The 19839-nt window shown below is 40.3% G+C and overlaps 1 protein-coding gene across 2 annotated transcripts in view; it reads right to left on the bottom strand.

The window, feature by feature from the left end:
- Window positions 1–19839, bottom strand: part of LOC5572851 (nardilysin) — a 62782-nt gene that overhangs the window by 9456 nt on the left and 33487 nt on the right. For both annotated transcript variants that reach the window (XM_021852283.1, XM_001660562.2), the window contains exons 2-6: window positions 16569–16824; window positions 8191–8539; window positions 7476–8057; window positions 7326–7411; window positions 6803–7269 (exon numbers count right to left, since the gene is read on the bottom strand). In XM_021852283.1, coding sequence (XP_021707975.1) covers window positions 6803–7269; window positions 7326–7411; window positions 7476–8057; window positions 8191–8539; window positions 16569–16807 — 1723 coding nt within the window. In that variant the 5' untranslated portion in view covers window positions 16808–16824. The remainder of the gene's footprint in view (window positions 1–6802; window positions 7270–7325; window positions 7412–7475; window positions 8058–8190; window positions 8540–16568; window positions 16825–19839) is intronic.

Genomic DNA, 19839 nt, shown 5'->3' with positions numbered 1-19839 from the left:
AGTAGGTGTTCAATCAATTATCCTTTCCCATTCCCCAGATTTCGCAAGGACGTGGCCAGGACAGCTCTCGATTATTGGAGGATGCGTCAATCTTGTCTAGGAGTTAGAGGTTAGTCCCAAATCTCTGACTTTGGTAACGGACGGGAAGGAGGCAAACCTCATACAATGGTCTAGGACTGTACCACCTACGAATTTGTGCGAAATGCTTAATGCTAATGCTAATGCTAACGATTTGAAGATACGTCTCAACATGATGTTGGAAAGAGCGACAAAGCCAATTGTTGTACAATCACCGCTCCAGGAAAACGCAACGATCGTTACGCTTGTCCACAGCTACTTGCCTCCCTTACAAGCACCACTCCCGACTTTGGCGGGTCCTATGAGAAATGGTTCTCGTTCAAGTCAATGTTCACCACGATAATGAATCGTTACCAACAAGAGGAACCTGCGATTAAATTGTTTCATCTGCAAAACTCTCTCGTGGGTGCAGCAAGCAGCATCATCGACCAAGATATAGTGAATAATAATGATTAAGATGCCGCATGGACGATTCTCACGAATCGATATGAAGATACACGTCTTATCATGGATAAACACATTGAAGCATTGACGAATCTTCCGAAAGTCATTAAGGACAGTTCTGATGGCACAAATCTCCCAACTGGTGTGGAACGTGCCTTTGGAGCCGGCCTTCTGATTAAGGACAGTTCTAAGGACATGCGAAAGTTGATCGATACCTGCACAAAAAATGTAGATGCCCTCAAGAATCTGGCACTGTCGGTTACCGGCTTGGGAGAGCAAATGCTACTTCACCAAATCTCATCGAAGTTGGACAAGAGCACCAGAGTAGCTTGGGAAGGACGACAGAAGAAGGGCGTGTACCCGACGTACGACGCGACGATCGACTTCCTGCAAGAGCAATGCCGAATCATGGAGAAGATTGACGTCAACACTAAACCACCGATGGAAAGTGTGAAGATGAAATCAGTGAATAAAAGCCACACGCTGGTGGCTACAAATGAACAGAAAAAAAAAACAATAGTGCATAAACAGCGGTGAAACCGAGCAACGAAACGCAACCGATGAAACCAAGTTCTAGTCCCGAAGTCGCCTCTTCGGATTCAGCCACAACTTTGTGTTCCAGTATCGCTTCTTCGTCCAAGCAGATTCTACTTTCAATCGCTATCGTAATGGTTCATGGAATAAGCAGTGCCCTCTACCTCTGTCGAATATTGTTGGACACGGCCTCGCAGACGCACTTCGTCACGGAAAGATTCGCGAATTTGCTATCACAGCGAAAGGAATCCGTCGACTACTTGGTTAGCGGCACGGTGTACTAAAATTAAGAAGGTGATATACTCCGAAAACTGACAGCTACTTGACGACGTCATTCCTATCCACCTCGAACAAATTTGCGAAAAAAATGATCTAGTGGCCTGGAAGGTATATGGTACGATAGGAGTGACGTCACATGTTTACAGTGAAACTTGATATTTACATCAGTAAAGAGCCTGCCTTGTTAATTTTTATGCCGTGGTTAGCGGTTTAAATGGCAGCAATACGCGTCTACGGCACAGGATTCGCACAACTGTGAAGTCTTGTGATGGAAGTTTCGCCACGGAGTTGGATGTCTTGATTGCTCCCCAAATCACAAGCGACGTTCCTGCGAAATCGCTTGATGCCTCTAGCTGGCCAATACCGTATGAAATTGATGGAAACCCAGGCGCAGCGGACACGGTTACATTACTGTTCGACCGGATAATATCCGTCTCGGGGTTCGCGTGATAAAGCAAAGAAAGATTTACACGGGATGTAAGTTTTCAAAAAAAACAACTTTACTTTCTTACAGACTAGGGTGCCGGTGCCATTAGTAGACTACCTAAGCTATATAAAATCATAACAAAATAACGAAAAGCCTTAACTGAGATCTTTCGGCGTCAACAGAAAGATTTCATCCTCTACTATATGGGCCTATATAAAAAGAGTGATAAAACTACTTTTTTAACATAAAATAGCTTGAGCCACTATTGGTACACGTGTTCCAGTAGTTGCACTAGTGCTCCAGTAGTAGACGTTCGGGAATAATACAAGCAATTATAAAAAAGGGTAATTTTTTGCATAGGTTTAACATTTTTCCCTCGGAACAGAAACTAATATCTTTCAAATCTCGCGGAACATTACTAAAGGACCTATGTACAAATGAGAGATTCTCTCCTCTCTCGTTCTCTTTCGATTATAACAGTGGAATACTAAAGATTTTGGAAAGTTTTTCACTATAGATCGAAAGTCAATTTCCTTGACTAGCGTTTCATACAAAAAACGCAACAGAAGAGGTTAATGTGACTCAGTTATTAATGAAAGAGAATGTAAACAAAGAGAGCCTCTCAATGTTAGATAGGTCCTTTAGTAATGTTCCGCGAGAAATGATGCATTAACACTTCAGTCGTCGCGCTGTTGTATTTTGTACAACATTGTTGAAAAAACCTCGCTTTTCGTTCACAACAGCAGCGTGGAGGTTCTGACGGTGGCAAACCGCGCGACGACTGGAAGGTTAAGATCATCTCTGGAACTTTTCTTCATTTTTATACATCCATTTTAAAAACTGCTTCCATCCGTTGATCCACTACTGGAACACGACGGCAACTATTGGTGCAAGGGAGCAAATTTTTGGCGTAAACTTAATTATTTATATGACTTTTTGATAAAATAAAAAGCTGAAATTTGGCAAACCGACTAAACTAGAGGCGATCTATCCACCAAAAATAGCACATGTCGTTTTTATCGAAAATGTACGTTTTTTCCATAGTCCAATATACTGGTACATTACAACCATTGGTACCGGCACCCTAGTACGTACTCCAATAATAATAAACATTAATTTCACACATTTACAATTATGATACGTCAGTCTTCTACATACACATGCATAGTCAGACACAATGTCATCGTTAACTGTCATCATCATCCAAGATACTGACACATCTCAATGATTGCTCATCTTGCCAGGGGGCTGCCACTACTCTACTCCAACACTCCTTCTTAGTGCAGCCCACTGATCTTCACCTGACTCATCCTGGATTAAAATCTACTGCACAAGGTAGTACACACCATCCGTCTTAACACCAACAGCTATCACAGTTTCAGCATCCATAATACGGCAATCTTTCGGACCAAACTTAACATAATAACCTTCATCAGTGATCCGGCTCACTGATAGCATATTTGCTGACAGTCCAGGTACAAACAACAACTCTCTCACTTTTATATCAACGGATTCGCCTCCTAATCCGCGACCAAAGATTTTCCCTTGACCGCTTCCTTTTGCCGTTACTGTTCTTCCATCTGCCAAGGACACTTCTTCAGCACAAGGATTCCACCAACCCAAGCTCGCCGTAGAACCGGTCATGTGGTTTGAACTAACTGTATCGATAATCCACTTTTCGTCGACAGCCTCAGTCGTTATCGTAAAACACACTCCTCTATCACTCCCACTGCCTGCATCCGGATGCTGAACCGTCATCGACTTCTCTTGATCCTGCTGTCTTTTCACTTTTGTTCTTTCATTCAGGTAGCCAGGACAGTACCACTGAATATGACCTTTTTTCTCACAATAGTAGCATTTTCGGGAAGTTCTCCGATTTTCTAGCAACACTGACGTCTTCATTACTTGCTCTTCACTCTTTTCTTGTCTTCGATCTACACACCTTCTCCGCCACTCATCCAGAAGCTTCCCCTTTACACAATCTAATTTGAGATCCTCTTCTGGACGACTCTCAAGGGCGATAACAAGCGGATTGTAGGATTCCGGCAAACTCGACAAAAGAATCGCTACAACCAAATGCTCCTTTAACGACTCTCCCATCCGTTGCAAGCGGTGGACCAACTCCGCAGCTTCCACTAAATGATCGGACATGCTTCCGTTTTCATCTAGTCGCATTGAACACAGTCGGCGTAGAACATGGATCATGTTCGACAACGATCCTCGCTTATGATAGCCCTTGAGCCTCTCCCACATCTCATTAGCATTCACAGCATCCAAGTCCGATATATGAAGCAAAAGTGTGAAAGCGTCCGGAAAAGGAATCAAGAAAAGACATTTATTTATTTGTTTTAAATTATTCATGTTGTGGGATCAACATTATACCGAATGAGTTATTTTATATCCTTTGTATGAGTCTACTTGCGGAAAATGAATAAGTCAATGAAGGACCAGAAAGTCATTACCCGGTTTAGAACCAGCCATGCGAGGGTCTCCCACGATCTTGGAGGGACACCTTTCAGCGAATCGGCGAGGTCTGCGATACTAACACCACAGTTAAACATGTAATCTGTGTATGCTCGCTTTGTGAAAATTCATGGCAGATGTACGGGATTTCAGGCAGCATCCGAGACGCTTTTCGAGATGATCCAATGTCGACTTGATCCTTAATATTTTTCGTCAAAGATGCCTGAGTAAAGCAGGTACACAAAAGCTTCAAATGCCTGGTCTGTTGTGTGTTGGCAAGGTGTGGGACTCACGTTAGGTGTTTTTAACCACTAAAAAACTTTCCCTACTGCTCCTAAGGACTGTTCATTTAAGAAGGTGGACACCTAAATATTAGCATTTTGGTGTAAAAATTCCATAAAAACAAATAAAATTTTGTTTCAGTGTGATTTCAAGTGTTTATTTTGACAGCAGACAAAAGTTGACATAAAAAAAATATAAATTATAAACGATGGGTCGAATTGACATGACGACCCCAATTTTTTTCTGCACAAATGGTGTACAGAAAAACTGCCGTTCCGAGATTTGGCTTAAATCGCGAAGTGTCCAAATTGAATTTTTTCAACGCTGTGGCCAAAACAGATATTCCTGACGACGTACGATACATTCCAACAGAAAAATTTGGGTAAAATGATTTGGTATGGCAAGCAATTTGCTCCTGCGGTATGAAAGTACTACATATTTCACGACGGGTTCAATCAACGGCGAAAATTACAGAACTGAATGCATTAAAAAATGGCTTCTGCCCATCTACTGAAAGCATAACATGCCTCCATTGTTTTAGCCAGACCTAGCATCGGCTCGCTATGCTTCAGCTACTTTGGAGATGCTCAAGAAGGAATAAGTCGAATTTGTAGAAAAATGATCGAATCCATCAAATTGATCAGAACTACGCCTCATTGAAACATATTGGGCAATAATCAAACGGCATCTTAAGAAGGATGGAAGAGAAGCAAGCTCCATCGATTTTTTCAAGAAAATGTGGTCAGCAGTTCAAAAAGCAGTTCGAAAAGTTCCGAAAAAAGTTGTGCAGAATTTTATGGGAGTAAAAGAAAAGTAAGCATTCTCCAGCAATGCTCAATAAATGTTCAAATTTATGTGAATTTGATCGAAATTACGTTGATTACCATGTATTTTAGGTAAACTCATGAATTTGTTCGAAAATAAACAGTTTACTGTAAAAAACACGTGTCCACTTTCTTAAATGAACAGTCTTTATGCCGCGATATCCCCCAGAACTACATCACGCAACTTCATCGGAGGAGGGCTGTGCTCATGCACTTCGTCAGTCTCAGCATGTAGCTGTTATAGTTCGCTAGTTCGCTGTTGGAGCTTAATGTCGTCAAAAACGCTGCTCACTATGACATTTTTAAGGAGTCTCTGCAACTACTCGTGTTGCCCAATTGGCTGTTGAAAATCTCGCCAGGGCTTTGCACAGCTTTCTGTGCAACGCCGAATACATGTCTTGGGCTGGCCTCTCGTCTGAGCCCTGTTGAACTTCTACTGGACACTCATTGCCGGGGCTGTTTTGCGAATTACTCAGCTCAGCAGAGTAGGCTGAGTCCCGGCGGTGGACTCAACTCGGCCAAGTACCAGGGTCGGTTCTGCAACTCCGGTTGAAGGATGACTTCCGGTTTGCAGGTGGCCCGACGACTTGTTGCCGATACGTTATATCTCTGTTTACCACATTTCAAGTGCTTTCATACTGGCACATGTTCTGCACGATGTTGTCCGGATTTAGGACGCTCGCGATTTCTGACATCATCTCGCTTGCTATATCCCTGAATCGAGGGCAGTCGAAAATAACGTGCTGCACATGATGGTCGGACCATGTGAAGATTCTGCATGTCTGAATCTGTGCAGATATTTTCGGAAGCATCCATGGCCTGACAATAACTGGTTCTGGAAGTAGTTAACTTCTCCATTTTTACTAGTCGTCCATACCGACACGTTAGGAATGAGCCTGTGGGTTCAAATTCCATTCTCCGAGTTATTCCACTTCTGCGGTCACTTGGCCATAGTATCCAATCTAATGATATCCCTCACATTCCTTAAATCCTTGCTGGTAGCATGCTAATTCCACTCTCACATTTAGAGTGATGCAGATGGGGGTCAATCCGGCGATAATGCACACTGCCTCTGACGATATAGAGCGGTAGGCACTCGCCACCCGTGTAGCCATGAGTCGGAATGTACCTGCCAGTTGTTGTGATGTGAATTTTAACGTGTGGCTATTGCCTTTTTAACGATGTTGCACTCTGCTAAGTAATAACTCTGTTAGGATCCTAGAGTTAATCCAAAACACTATTTTTTCAGACTAGTCCTTCTGACTCGTCCTGTATATCGGACTGTGGCTGAACCTGCCAACGGCAGAAAATCCCTCAATAAAAAAGGAAAAAATAGAGTTATACTTCACTGAAGCCTTAAGTTTCCGTAATATGAATCAAAACGGTTACTCAATATCTCCCTAACTCGATAGTCCCTTCCTTATCAAGTTGTAGAGAGTTGCCAAATCGTTCATTACTATTTACTACGTACCTCTTTCAGCATACTCCGTGCCGAACCATTTCTCTTTCCTGTCATAAACGATGCCATTGTATGGTTTCGAGGACGATATCATTATGTTGAAATTAGGCTTGTTCAGGTTGTCGATAACTTTACGAATTTCGTTTGCATCATAGTGATAATAGAGTTCCGAGCCGGTGATGATGTCCTTGGATGGGTAATACCGCATGTTCACTACAAGTTCTTCCACATTATCACTGGCCTCCTTCTCCTTGCGATAGCGGAAGGACGTGTCTTCTATCTCCTTCAGTTCATCGAACAACCATTCCACAGGACCCGTTTCTTTCAGCAGTCGCATATACGAGTAGATGGCTTTTAAAATTTCTTCTACGTTTTCCAAACCTTTATCGGTCATTGTCACAGATACAGCGAAAAGAGTAAAAAGAGAATTCTTTTCAAAGCCATAGCTGGCTCCTGTTTGTACATCAAGTGCAAGTGTTCTGAAATGAGAGCATTTGTTGAGTAAGGGAAGTCGAAATAAATAACCATCTCATACCTGTTCCTAAGATAGCTTGTTAAGCTGTGTTTTCCTTCATATCCTAGAAGGTACGACAGATAATCTACCGGTTTCACTTTGTAATCCTGTAAATTAATTGTACATTTATCTCAAACATGCCCAACGATCGATTACGCTTCTGAAACTCACCTCAATACTAGGTGGCAGACACCATGTGACATCTAACCTGCAGATATTGGATTTGGGTTTTACGTAGTACACTTTGTTGAAAAAATCTGGCTTAAATGCATTCAACTCATTGAAGGCGGAGAAATCATCAGCAGGCAGGTTATTGCTCGGAATACTCGAGAGATATTTGACCGTTAGTTGTTCTAGCTCATCCAAACTCATTCGGGCCTGAACGGCGAAATGCATGCGATGTGCCGAATAATGTCTCTTCTGGAACTGATGTAAAATCTTATGCAATTCGTCATCCGTAACATTGTCCTTCAAGGTGCGCAAATTTCCCCAGGAGAACAAACTACTCGGGTGCTCTTCTCGACCTAACGATCCCATCAACTGTTCGCGCATTGACGAGAAGCTGTTGATGTTGGTTTGGAACTCAGACTCAACGGCATCTCGTTCACGACAGATTGAATCCCGCAACATGAGAGGTGAAGCGAAAAGGCTCGAGAATCTGTCTAGGGCACCGTCCAAATATTCCTCGTCAATTTCAAAATAGAAAGTCGTTTCTTCCAGATCGGTTACGGCATTATCAAATCCGCCACATTTCTGTACCAATGACACAAAATCGAGTATTTAATTAAAATTAAATGTGTTCTAACTTGAAGTGGCGAACTCGCCAACGGCGCAAAGCCAGTATAAAAAAGACGATAATAATAAAAAAGTGTTCTGTAGTACTTACGCTTATGTATGCATCGTATTCATTCTCCGTAGGATATTTTTTGCTTCCCATAAAGATCATATGTTCGAGAAAATGGGCTAGCCCTTGCACAGGCCGTGGATCACTAAACGACCCAACGCCAATGCTCAATGCTGCGGCTGCTAGCTTTTCTCCTGCACCATCGTCTTCTGCTTCACTTCCGTCATCTTCGTCTTCACTGTCGCTCGGCTCTTCGGTTGCCGATGTAACACTAGCGCCATCCTCGCTGTGATCCTCCTCTTCAGCAACCGTTGTGTTGCGTGCTACTTGTGTGCGTTCTGTGGGATCGGATATCAGTAACGCATGCAGTCCGTTCGGTAGAACAAGTGACCTAAATGTTGGAATGAAAAATAAACGATTGAATAATCCTAAAAATCCAATTTATCGTACTAGTTTAGATTTGGAATTCCACAGATTTAATTAGGAAATTAAAGAAATTCAATGGAAGAACTATGTTTTGTCAATACACCTATCCTCTCTAATTTATTTGAATGCCTCTTAGCAGAATACACAGGTTTGGGACTCATCAGTAACCGTACGAGTTGTCCGCCAAGAAAAAATGGGACAGGCACCAACTTAAGTGTGACACTGGTGATGGCATGCACTGGTAGTTCTAGTGCCGATCGCTTGGGATGGCATTCCCCAAAAATGGCTGCTGAGCAATTTAAAGTTATAATCGAGTTTGCTAAGAGCAAAAGCAATACTACCAAGAAATTGAAAACCAATCTGCTGAAATTGTGATAATCAGTCTCAACCACGGCATAAAAATTAACAAGGCAGGCTCTTTACTGATGTAAATATCAAGTTTCACTGTAAACATGTGACGTCACTCCTATCGTACCATATACCTTCCAGGCCACTAGATCATTTTTTCGCAAATTTGTTCGAGGTGGATAGGAATGACGTCGTCAAGTAGCTGTCAGTTTTCGGAGTATATCACCTTCTTAATTTTAGTACACCGTGGTCTCAACTACAACGCAGACTACCAGAGAATAAAAGGCACAACATGTTGTGGCAGAAGCCAGAAGAAGAGACTAAGTCGAGCTAGAATGAAGCGTTTTTCTTCGTAGCCAACGTGAATAGGTCCGATGGCATTCATCGAAACATTCTGGACAAATGCGGCGAAAACATGCGAGTGGTAAGCGTGTATAGGACTAAATCGTCTAGGGCTATCAACGAAGAGAAACCAGACAGGCGATGAAGTTGGCAAGAATTCGTTCGATGGCTAAGTGACAGCAATGGAATGCCTCGGAGGAAGGTATGTGGACCGACAGGCTCATCCCGAATCTATGAATCTATAGGCCTGGGTGAACAAGGAGCACGGAGCACTTTCACCTGACAGAGTTCCTCTCAGGTCAAGGATGCTTCAAACAGTATCTGTATTGATTCGGCCACGCGCTTTCACCATTTTGTCCTGAGTGTCTTCTTCTTCTTCTTGGCATTACGTCCTCACTGGGACAGAGCCTGCTTCTCAGTGTTCTTATGAGCACTTCCACAGTTATTACCCGAGAGTTTTCTTTGCCAAAAGTTGCCATTTTCGCATTTGTATATCGTGTGGCAGGTACGATGATACTCTATGCCCAGTTAAGTCAAGGAAATTTACATTACGAAAAGATCCTGGACCAACCGGGAATCGAACCCAGACACCTTCAACACGGCTCTGCTTTGTAGCCGTGGACTCTAACCACTCGGCTTAGGAAGGCCCCTGGAGATTGAGGAAACGCAAGAACATGTTGTCTTCGACTGTCCGAGATTCAACATAGTACGAAACACGGAGCCGGCTGCTTTCATGCCCGACTAAAGTGTTTTCCTTCACAGGCAACGCGAATATATCAGATGATATAATTCGATTCGCGATGTGAAAGAAACGGCCTTCCGAGGATGAATACGTGACGAAAAGACGCATGGTTGCTAAGGGAACGGTGACCTACGCGGCTGTTCTCTAGAGCGGAAAAGTGGCACGAACCGCGATCAGGAGGACAGGCAACAGTGGAGAGGCCAATACCACGTCTAAGACCAAGAAAGACAAGAAAAAAAGAGCCACGGGATGGCCCGAACCAAGTAGAGCTTCCACAGGAACCACGAGAGCAAAGCAATAACAACCCGTGGATACCAGTTGGAAAGCAAAAGCAAAAGAGAAAAGTGCAAAAGGCGGCCAAAGAGAATCAAAAACCGAGGACTGTGAACTTAGGCGAGGCCCTCATTATCAAAACGGAGCAGGCGAAATACGCCGAGGTTCTGAAGGCGATGCGAAGCACGAAAAAGTTATCGTCATTGGGCGCAGATGTACGCAGTATAAGGCGGACTATGATTGGTCAAACGAACCTAGTCTTAAAGAAGGACGCCAAGCAAAAAGGTGCAGTCCATAAGCAACTGGCACAAGTAGTACTTGGAGACGAGGTTGATGTAAGAGCCCTGACTGTCGGCGTAGCCAGTAAGCAGGGTGTCCATTCAAAATCAGTTTTCAAATTCCCGGATTTTTCCCGGATGTCCAAGAACTTAAAAAACAGATTACAAAAAGATCCTGCGACTCGATATCAGGGCTGTTACAACAGTCGCGAATTTTGCCAGGCCAGGCGCAAACATCACAAATGACTACAATTCTGTCGCGAAAATCGCGGATTTCCTAAATCATACCACAAAAATCGCCAATAAATGGTTTTGACACAAGTTGTGCAGTTCATTATTGGGAAATTTGTATTTAAAAATGTAAACTCTCGTCATCTCATTGAGTGCTGTAAAGTGCAATTTATAGTTTAGTCACTAGGGCCCAGTTTTGCAGAAAATAGCGTTTTTTTTTTCGTTCAAAATCAAGAAAGTTTACTTGAAAGAAAATGCATTCACTATATTCAATTCTTCAACTGAAATACAGTGAACACAATTTCATCGTATAAGTTTCAGTTTTAAACTGAAAAACTGTTTGTGAAGTATAGATGATGGCAATAATTACGATGACGGATTCTTGAAAGTAAAAAATGTGGTGTAGGAAAATATACAAAGCAATAACATTTCATCTGTAATTCGACAACAAAAAGCATTAAAGAATATAAAATCTGCAGGCACTTGATAAGATGGTTAGGATTCATTGTGTATTTAGGTATAATATCGGAAAAAATGTCAGTTAAACAATTTGCTACCATTCTGAAAATGCACAATCCGAAAGCTTATAGTTCAAAAGCCGATAACGGTGGCGGCCACGTCCTTACCGTTATCGGGGAAGGGAAAGAATGTTAGACAACGATTGTTACTAGAGACCGAGTATACCTCTGCATATCCACAGTTTCCGTGGAAAGGATATTGGGTTAGTGGGATAAGGAAAGGATCTGCGAGTCAAAATATTCACGTATCTTTTATAAAACTTCGAAAGAGCTTTAAATGTATAATGCAATGTACTGTATATTGGTCAATTACTATCGGACTGATGAAATGTTACCGAAACCCGGGTCATTTGGCGAATTTGGTCGGTATCGAAAAGCAATATCTTTTAAGGATACTTCATACGTGCCAAGATTTCAAACAATTTTAGTTTTATAAGGATAGTTTTGCACAGAAATATCAACAGTTTTTTTTAAGGTGTAAGCAATACTGTTGGAAATGTCAGTACTAAACAATCCGCTGGTGCTAAGTTTGTATGCAAAATTTGAGTATATGAATTTTGTTGAACTATTGAAATCGATTCTAAAATCATACTGCATAACTAGCGTAGTTTTTCGAACCGTTTATTTTCGAAAAACGTGCCTATTACAAGGTAAATAAACTACATCAAGGTATACTATTCGAGTTTCCAAAGTTAAACTTCACAATAAAATGGTCAAATGCAAAAGCTGTAAGATTTTTTTACGTCATTTTCTGTATTAGAGGACCCACATTTAGTAGATGGAGAAATTTATTATTCTTATTTTTACTTTATTATATGAAAATCAATTTCGCCCCAGTGGACCATTTTCAATTTTTTATTTTCAAGCTAGGTTTATGATACATTATTGTTCCCTAATAAAATAGTTACATGCACTGATGGAGATCAACGCAGTACTGGTTTTGCCGAAATTAAGTTGACAATATCTCAGTTCCTAAGGATAATATAACAGAAAGTTATAGTGATTAATTTGCCCCTGGATTACGGTACTAAGAAAAGTGCATCAAAGAACACAGAAATTTGTTAAAACAATTAAGTTTACACAACAATGTCAAACTATTTTTTACGAAAAATCGTTTGGGTATTGTGACATGAAGATTTCGATGACAATTGGAATATTTTTTTGGCGCGGATTGGTGCTTCTACTTCCAGTCGCAGATCGAATTTCAGAAGTCGCGGTATTCGCGGATAACATTTTGAAGTTTTTGTAATAGCTCTGTATTTTTGGTTAAAATTTTTAAAGAGTTTTAGATCAAAAGATATAATATATTTGTTGAAATATCTAAAAGATCGTGATCCCCTCGAATAGGGTCTTAAAGCCCTGTCCCAATTTTAGTACGCTAAGACTTAGACCAGAAACACATGTTTACTAAATATTTAAATGGTTTTCGTTGGTGTAAGTCCAAAAAACATTTTTTACGGTTTTTGAGATTTTGTCAGACCCCTTGGTTTAAACTCAAATTTTTGGTATATTTTGTTTACCGTGTCCCTTCCGAAATGTCAGATAGGAACGACCCTAGTGTTAAAACTCTCAGGTTTAAACTTAAAGCCCTGTGGCGTTTTTTCGACAAAGTGATCGTCAAACATGATCAAAAGTGTCAAGGTTCACATTTGGAATTATTTTTAAAATTAAAGTTTAAATATGTTATAGCCGTTATTTGAGCTTGAAAAATTGCTAAAATAGTCGCAAGAACATGCTCTTTCGTATTATTAAATAAGAACAAGAATTCATTAAACAGTTTAGGACCCAATTCATAGGAAGTTCAGAGAAATTTTGGAATTATATAAACAAATAGCCAACCCATTTCCTTCTAAGAATGCCTTAGGAATTATGCATTAGACATGGCTTGTTCATGGAGAAAAAGTTGATCTGATGAAACTCATGTTGAATTCAAAAAAAATTACAGAGACGGTATTTCCAAATACATGTTATTGTTCTCCTATGAAACTGGCTGAAACTTTTGACATAAATCCAAGATTGAAATTTCCAAGTAATCTTCAAAAGATATCAAGAATCTTGTCAAAAACATTACAAAAATCTGGTCAAGAATACCTAGAGGCCCTCGTTATTGTTTTATCCATCAAAGATCTAGTTACGAAATTCGTTTTGGATGATTGAAAGGATTCGCTGTCAATCTGCAGAAATCTACACAAAATCTCGTCGGAGGCCTCATAATAACATTGTAATAGATCAAAGACTAGTCAAATTAGTAATCCTGACAAGGCTTCATCAAGAATCAGTATCATCAACAACCCTAGAAATCCGCCAAAGGGAATGTTTCAAGGATCCTACTTACCAAAAATTATTCATAATGTGAAGTACTAATAACATACGACTTAAAATTTAAACAAACCGGTAGTTTTATGTTTGAATTACATATTTTCCCGGGGTGTTCTCCAAATTCCCGGGTATTTCCCGTATTTTTCCCGGTCATTTGTAATTCCCGGGTTTTTCCCGGGTTTCCCGGATTTCCCGGATGGATGGACACCCTGCAGTAAGGCCATCCACCGAAGGCGAAGAACTTGGGCATACTTAAGGTAGACTAGTCGGTTTGGTCCCAACAGAAGTAAGCTGTGCTGAAAATGCGCCACCGCAGGCCATAGGGCAAGCGATTGTAAGCAAATCGCTAAGTGCCTAATATGTGTCGACAGAGCAGACAACGAACACTTAACGGACGGACCCAAAATGGAAGTAAGGTACCCCGGGGCAAGTGGGACATAAAAAATGATAGTTCAAAAAAATTGTTCAGAATAATTTTCAAATGTCTATATTTTGCAAATCCAACTACACGGTCACATTTTGGCAACATATTTACTGGTGTGTGCATAAATTTGATCGAATAATTTCGTAATTGTGAAAAACTTAGAAGAAAGATGTATAATGAGCCATTAGGCGCACTTGCCTCGCTAAACGAGGCAAGTGGGACACATCCAGTTTCGTACGTAAAACAACATCAGTAAGTCAACCGTTGCAATAATAGGATTGATAAATCATAGATATTTTATTTTGGGTACATATTTGACGTACAGAAGGGATCAACCATAAAATACGTAACGTTTTAGGAAGAAATCCTACATTTTATAATATGTCACATCGCATTTAATTTTAACTGAAAATTTCTCACAAAAAAGGGTAAAGAGCTATAAAACATGTTCGAAATATTTCATTTATAAGTTATCAATCGAAATGCTAGTGAACTTTCAATGATTGACGAATTTTTGAATATGTTCTGTTATTATTGTTATGCATGGCGAAAATCCACCTAATGGGATGGAATTGTTTTCCGCCACTACTGAATTTGGTAGAAATAGCAAATAAAGTTCAATAAGAATAGAAAACTAATCGTTGGATTTTAAATTTTATTTCTATCTTCCCTTTATTTTTGAATTCGTATTTCAAAAACAAAAATTAAAAAAAAAATGTTCAGCAAAATTTGTTATTTTCTCTCTCTCTTTTCAGCAATAACGTAATATAAGATTGATTTTTATTTTGGATAAAAATCATTCGTTTGAATGTTTAATGCTACTATCTAAGAAAATGTTTGAAACATGTAGGAAAAGTTCCACCTGCCACACGATATACTTATAGACATATCTAATAGATAGGTCTATACGCCTATAGGCTAATACCGTATATGGAAGGTGCGGACGGTCTGTCCACCAACCAGTATGGGTTCAGGAAAGTTAAATCTACTCTTGACGCTATCCAGTCGGTCGTTCAGACAGCTGAGGTGGCAATCGAGCATAAAAGTAGCGGCATCCGTTACTGCGCGGTTGTCACTCTGAATGCGAAGAATGCGTTCAACAACGCAAGCTGGGAAGCGATAGCCCACGCACTTCATCGCCTCAAGGTACCGGTGCTGTTGTGTAAGCTTCTAGAAAGCTATTTTGATGGTAGGAATGTAGGATTCTACTGTATGACACAGAGGAAAGGCAGAAAAGCGTTCGAAATACCGCGGGAGTACCTCAAGGATCAATCCTAGGCCCGATGTAATGGAATGCGATGTACGATGACGTACTTAGGCTGCCCCTTCCAACGGGTGTGAAGAGTGTTGGCTTCTCCGATGATATAACAGTCGGCGAACCAAACAATCTTAAAACCCGTCGGAGGGGGGAGCCTCAGTACGTCATCATCCATCAGATTTCATAACATCGGACCCTGGATTGACCTTTGATGTACTCCCGCGGGAGAAAAGAGTCCGATGCCAAGCATGGGTAAAATATGTGTTTTATGCACCTCAATGGAGAGCCTGACCTGGTGTTTATAGGTCAGTGAAGGTGTGTCAATCTTTCTTTCTAAAAAAAAGTTGCACCCTCTGATTTTAATACTTTACAGACTTGAACGTTATGTCTTCAACAGTAATGATTTGAAAATAACATGTTGAGTCGTTATAACTTAATGGATATATAATTTTACGGTCTGAAAAATTTTCCAATTAAAATAACAAGTCGCTAATAGTTTGAGCACATACATCGATTTCTCCTTTTATTTTTTCACGCCGTTACATCCCTACTAGAATAAGGCCAACTTCTTCTAGTTGGTTCGCTCCTAGTTTCCTTAAAAATTATTTAAAAACTTTATTTTGATATTATGATACATTATGCACATGAAAGTCATGGAAATTTCACATCTGAAGAGATTTTGAACCGTACCGGAAATACTATCCGCCATTGCCGTGAATGGTATCACATGGCTAGGAAAGGCCCTCCGATTTACAGCGTCGTTAATTCTTACAAGCAAATGTGTGTGCAAATCGCGATTTTTTTCATTCTGTTTTGGTGTTTCACTGATGAAGGTAATTAGCATACCATTCTGGATTTTCGGCAGTTGTAGTCTACCTCTACCTAGCAAAAATTAACACCTTTCATCATTATCGGTTTATCTCTTTGTGACGTCACAAAATCATATGGTATTACGAACTGAAAAATATCGTACATTCAATAGCTGGCTAAGCAATACAATCAATATGAAATGTAGTTTGACCCTTTCTTTCCCACATATTTGATAGACGAAAAATTACTAAAATGGAGGCAAATACGCCTTTCACGAAATCATTTACAAATTGTATATTAGTAGCTCTACTGTTGAAATAGTTGATTAGTAGATTCCAATATCTATTGCACAATATGCATTTGGCTCGATACCTATCGATCCAATGAAGCACTGAAGCTAACCATGGAAGAGAAAGGGTTAAGGCGAAAATGATCATAGGTGTTTACTTACCGGTATTGCTTCTTGTCGGAGAACGACTTATCCGGCACGTCCAGGTAACGGATGCCACTTTCTCCGGTAATGGCAGCGCCATGTAGAGGTAACTCCTCTCTGGCGGGCATCTTTTGCAGTGTGTTTGATGAAACCAGTTTCGACCCCGGAGAAAGAGCTCGCTTGCGTGTCATCAGTGGTCCGACCTGTGCTGATCTGCTACACCCGTTTTTGGCGAAAATTGTGAAGCATGCTATCATAACCAACAGCACATTACCTATGCGGCATTGTTGGTGGTATCGTATTGTCAGATGATTGGTTGGTTAGTGGTCACATTGCAGTTTGGCAAAATCAGTATCAGAGCACGTACGGAAGCCGAAAATTGCGGGAAGAAAAAAAAAACGACAATCATGAGTAACACCAACGGTAAAGCATGTTTGTAATAAAATTTAGCGTGCGAAAATTTGATCCATAGCGTTATAAATTAGACCAAATGCATAGTGGGAAAACGTTGGACAATTGACACCGTGTGCAATGGGAGGCTTTCTGGCATGCAGAATTTCTGTTTCTTTCAGGACATTGCATTTTTCTGTACAACCACTGAAACTCTAGGATATATAACTAACAAAACGATAGATTCTTTTCGAAAGTAATGGATTTAAGGTAAAACAGCTTGGAATCCAACTTCCAAGATTGCGCTAAAACTTCAAAGGCACTAATTAAAATCTACGTGATGAACCAACCATTAACTGAAGGTCTCGTTTATAAAGATGATAATAATAATGTAAAGGAATCGAATGATTAATTTTGGAGTAATTCCAAGTCGAAAAGTTTGTGAAATTTATCTTAGGAACTGCATGAAATCCTTGTATAAGCCAACAGTCGCCTACAATAAGGTTATAAGGATGATTCCCAGTCTCTACGTAGCCGAGACGAAATTACCGATCATTGGGTCATATAATTAACACAGAGTTAATTAGGATGACAAAATTGACATTAAGTTATTATTTTATTATTATTTGCATCAATTAACTTGATAAAATCTCGCCAACAATGTTTAACAATTCATTCCGTTCATGGTCGCTTCTCTCCATCCTGAACTGCGACCCACGCTCTCCAGGTCTTGGTGCACTTGGTCAATCCACCTAGCTCGCTGCGCCCCACGCCTTTTTATTCCGACCGGATTCGTGGCGACCATCATCTTTACAGGGCTGTTGTTCGGCATTCTTGCAACATGCCCTGCCCAGCGTATCCTTCCAGCTTTAGCCACCTTCAGGATACTGGGTCGCCGTAGAATTGAGCGAGCTCGTGGTTCATCCTTCGCCGCCACACACCGTTCTCCTGCACACCGCCAAAGATCGTCCTAAGCACCCGACGTTTGAAGATTCCGAGTGCTCGCAGGTCCTTCTCGAGCATCGTTCGTTAATCGTTTGTACATGGTACATTTGGTGCGGAACGAATCTTTCTTGACCGCAGTTTCTTCTGGAGCCCATAGTAGGTACGGCTTCCACTGATGATACGCCTTTGTATTTCCCGACTAACATTGTCGTCAGCCGTCAGCAAGAATCCGAGGTAGACGAGCTCGTCCACCACCTCATACCTTCGAGGTGGTGAACGAGCTCGTACATCATGACACTGCTTCCTAGGTGGGCCCTGTCGCGCTCGTAGTATGCTTTTTGAAACACATAAGGATTTGTTAAACATTGTTCAATAATTAGGGTAAATCGCCAAATGTTGAACGATTAAGATAGACGTTTTTTTGTTATTTGATTTTCATGGACATTTTGATAGAAAGGTTGCTAAAAAAGCATTCAACACCGTAGACGATTGTTTAACATTATTTCAGTAACATTTTTAGCACGGTAATGTCCATTTTTAATTGAAAAAATATATATTTAAAAAGATAGTTCTATACCCAATTGTTGAACACATACATAACCCATCTTATCCTGATGTTGAACGATTGTCGCTAAATGTTGACCGTTTTACTCCCGCATTCATTCAACTTGCAAGTTCGCGCTCCTCTTCGGTTGTGAGGCCAGGGTTAGGTCCACGAAGCACTTTCCCTGACCACTCTGGGCTGAAACGGAAGTGAATCGTCCCCTACGACACTCCATAGACTTTAGCGGCTTCTCCTAATGTACATTATTTTCGACATTACAGCATCAATCGCGAGATTGAGGTTATACTCCGGATAAATCGGCTGCCGATGCGTAATTTCAATCAAACGGTGATGGCATTGATGCCATAGTGAAGATAGTGAAATTCGAAAAAAAAAGTATCAGAATGGCTATGGGAATGTGATGCAATTAATTATACTTTTTTGAATCGCGTTTTCAACCATTGCAACATACACCATTATAGGATTTTTTATAATAATTATTCAACAGATATTTGAAGCAAAAAACAATACTATATTGTGTCATGCAATATTCCATTTCAATATAGGTGTTTGGTACGAAAATAAAAAAATTGGCAATACTGCTGATGAAACCAAGCCTTTCATGTTATGCTAGTGTTCAACAAATGGAAAATGTACGTAAAACGAAAGTGCAATTGCAAATGATTTTATGTAATTAATAGATACGAGTAAATTGTACGGATGTTTAGAAAATAACTAAAGTAGACTTTTACTGATATCGTGAATAGGTGCTTAACCCAATATACGTAGTATGTTTTACCACACAGCTTATTTCATAGCAGCCTCAGCTTAAGTTATTTTTTAAGAGAATTGAAATTTTCGTTCCACCTACTGATAAAAATTTTCAATAAATATTTCGTTTCAGAAATTGATGTGCTAATTAAATTTATTGTGTCCAATAGTACAGCTAACTTACAAAATAATCTGTATAATTTATTGAAACTGTTTGAAAATGGTTGAATTTCCTGTTTTAACATGGTTTGTACAGATCGTTCAACATTTGGGTAGCGTTCAACAATTAGCGAATTACCCTATATCCAGCTTTTTACGATGGCATGCCATACATTTTTGAATCGCCATTGGCATTTTGGCATTGCTTGCCTACACTATATTTTTTATGGCAAAACCAAAGCAAGCTTTATGATATTGAAAATTTGTTTCGCTGACATTGAACCGTCTGAAGTTTACCAATAGAAATATTAGTAGTAGAACGCTAATGGCGTTGTTGTCACAAAACTGATTTTAATTATTATTACCTTAAATCATGGATTTCCATTATATGTTCAATACCATGTCGTTGTTTTGGATTCTAAAATTAATCTGACACTTTGAGGCCCGGTACTCAAGCTGTCAGTTCGTGGCAAACTAGAT

This window comes from Aedes aegypti, chromosome 3 (genome assembly GCF_002204515.2).
Source record: "Aedes aegypti strain LVP_AGWG chromosome 3, AaegL5.0 Primary Assembly, whole genome shotgun sequence".
In the NCBI taxonomy this organism is placed as follows: domain Eukaryota; kingdom Metazoa; phylum Arthropoda; class Insecta; order Diptera; family Culicidae; genus Aedes; species Aedes aegypti.
The sequence above is the reverse complement of the archived record's forward strand: the minus strand, read 5'-3'. Positions and strand labels throughout refer to the sequence as shown.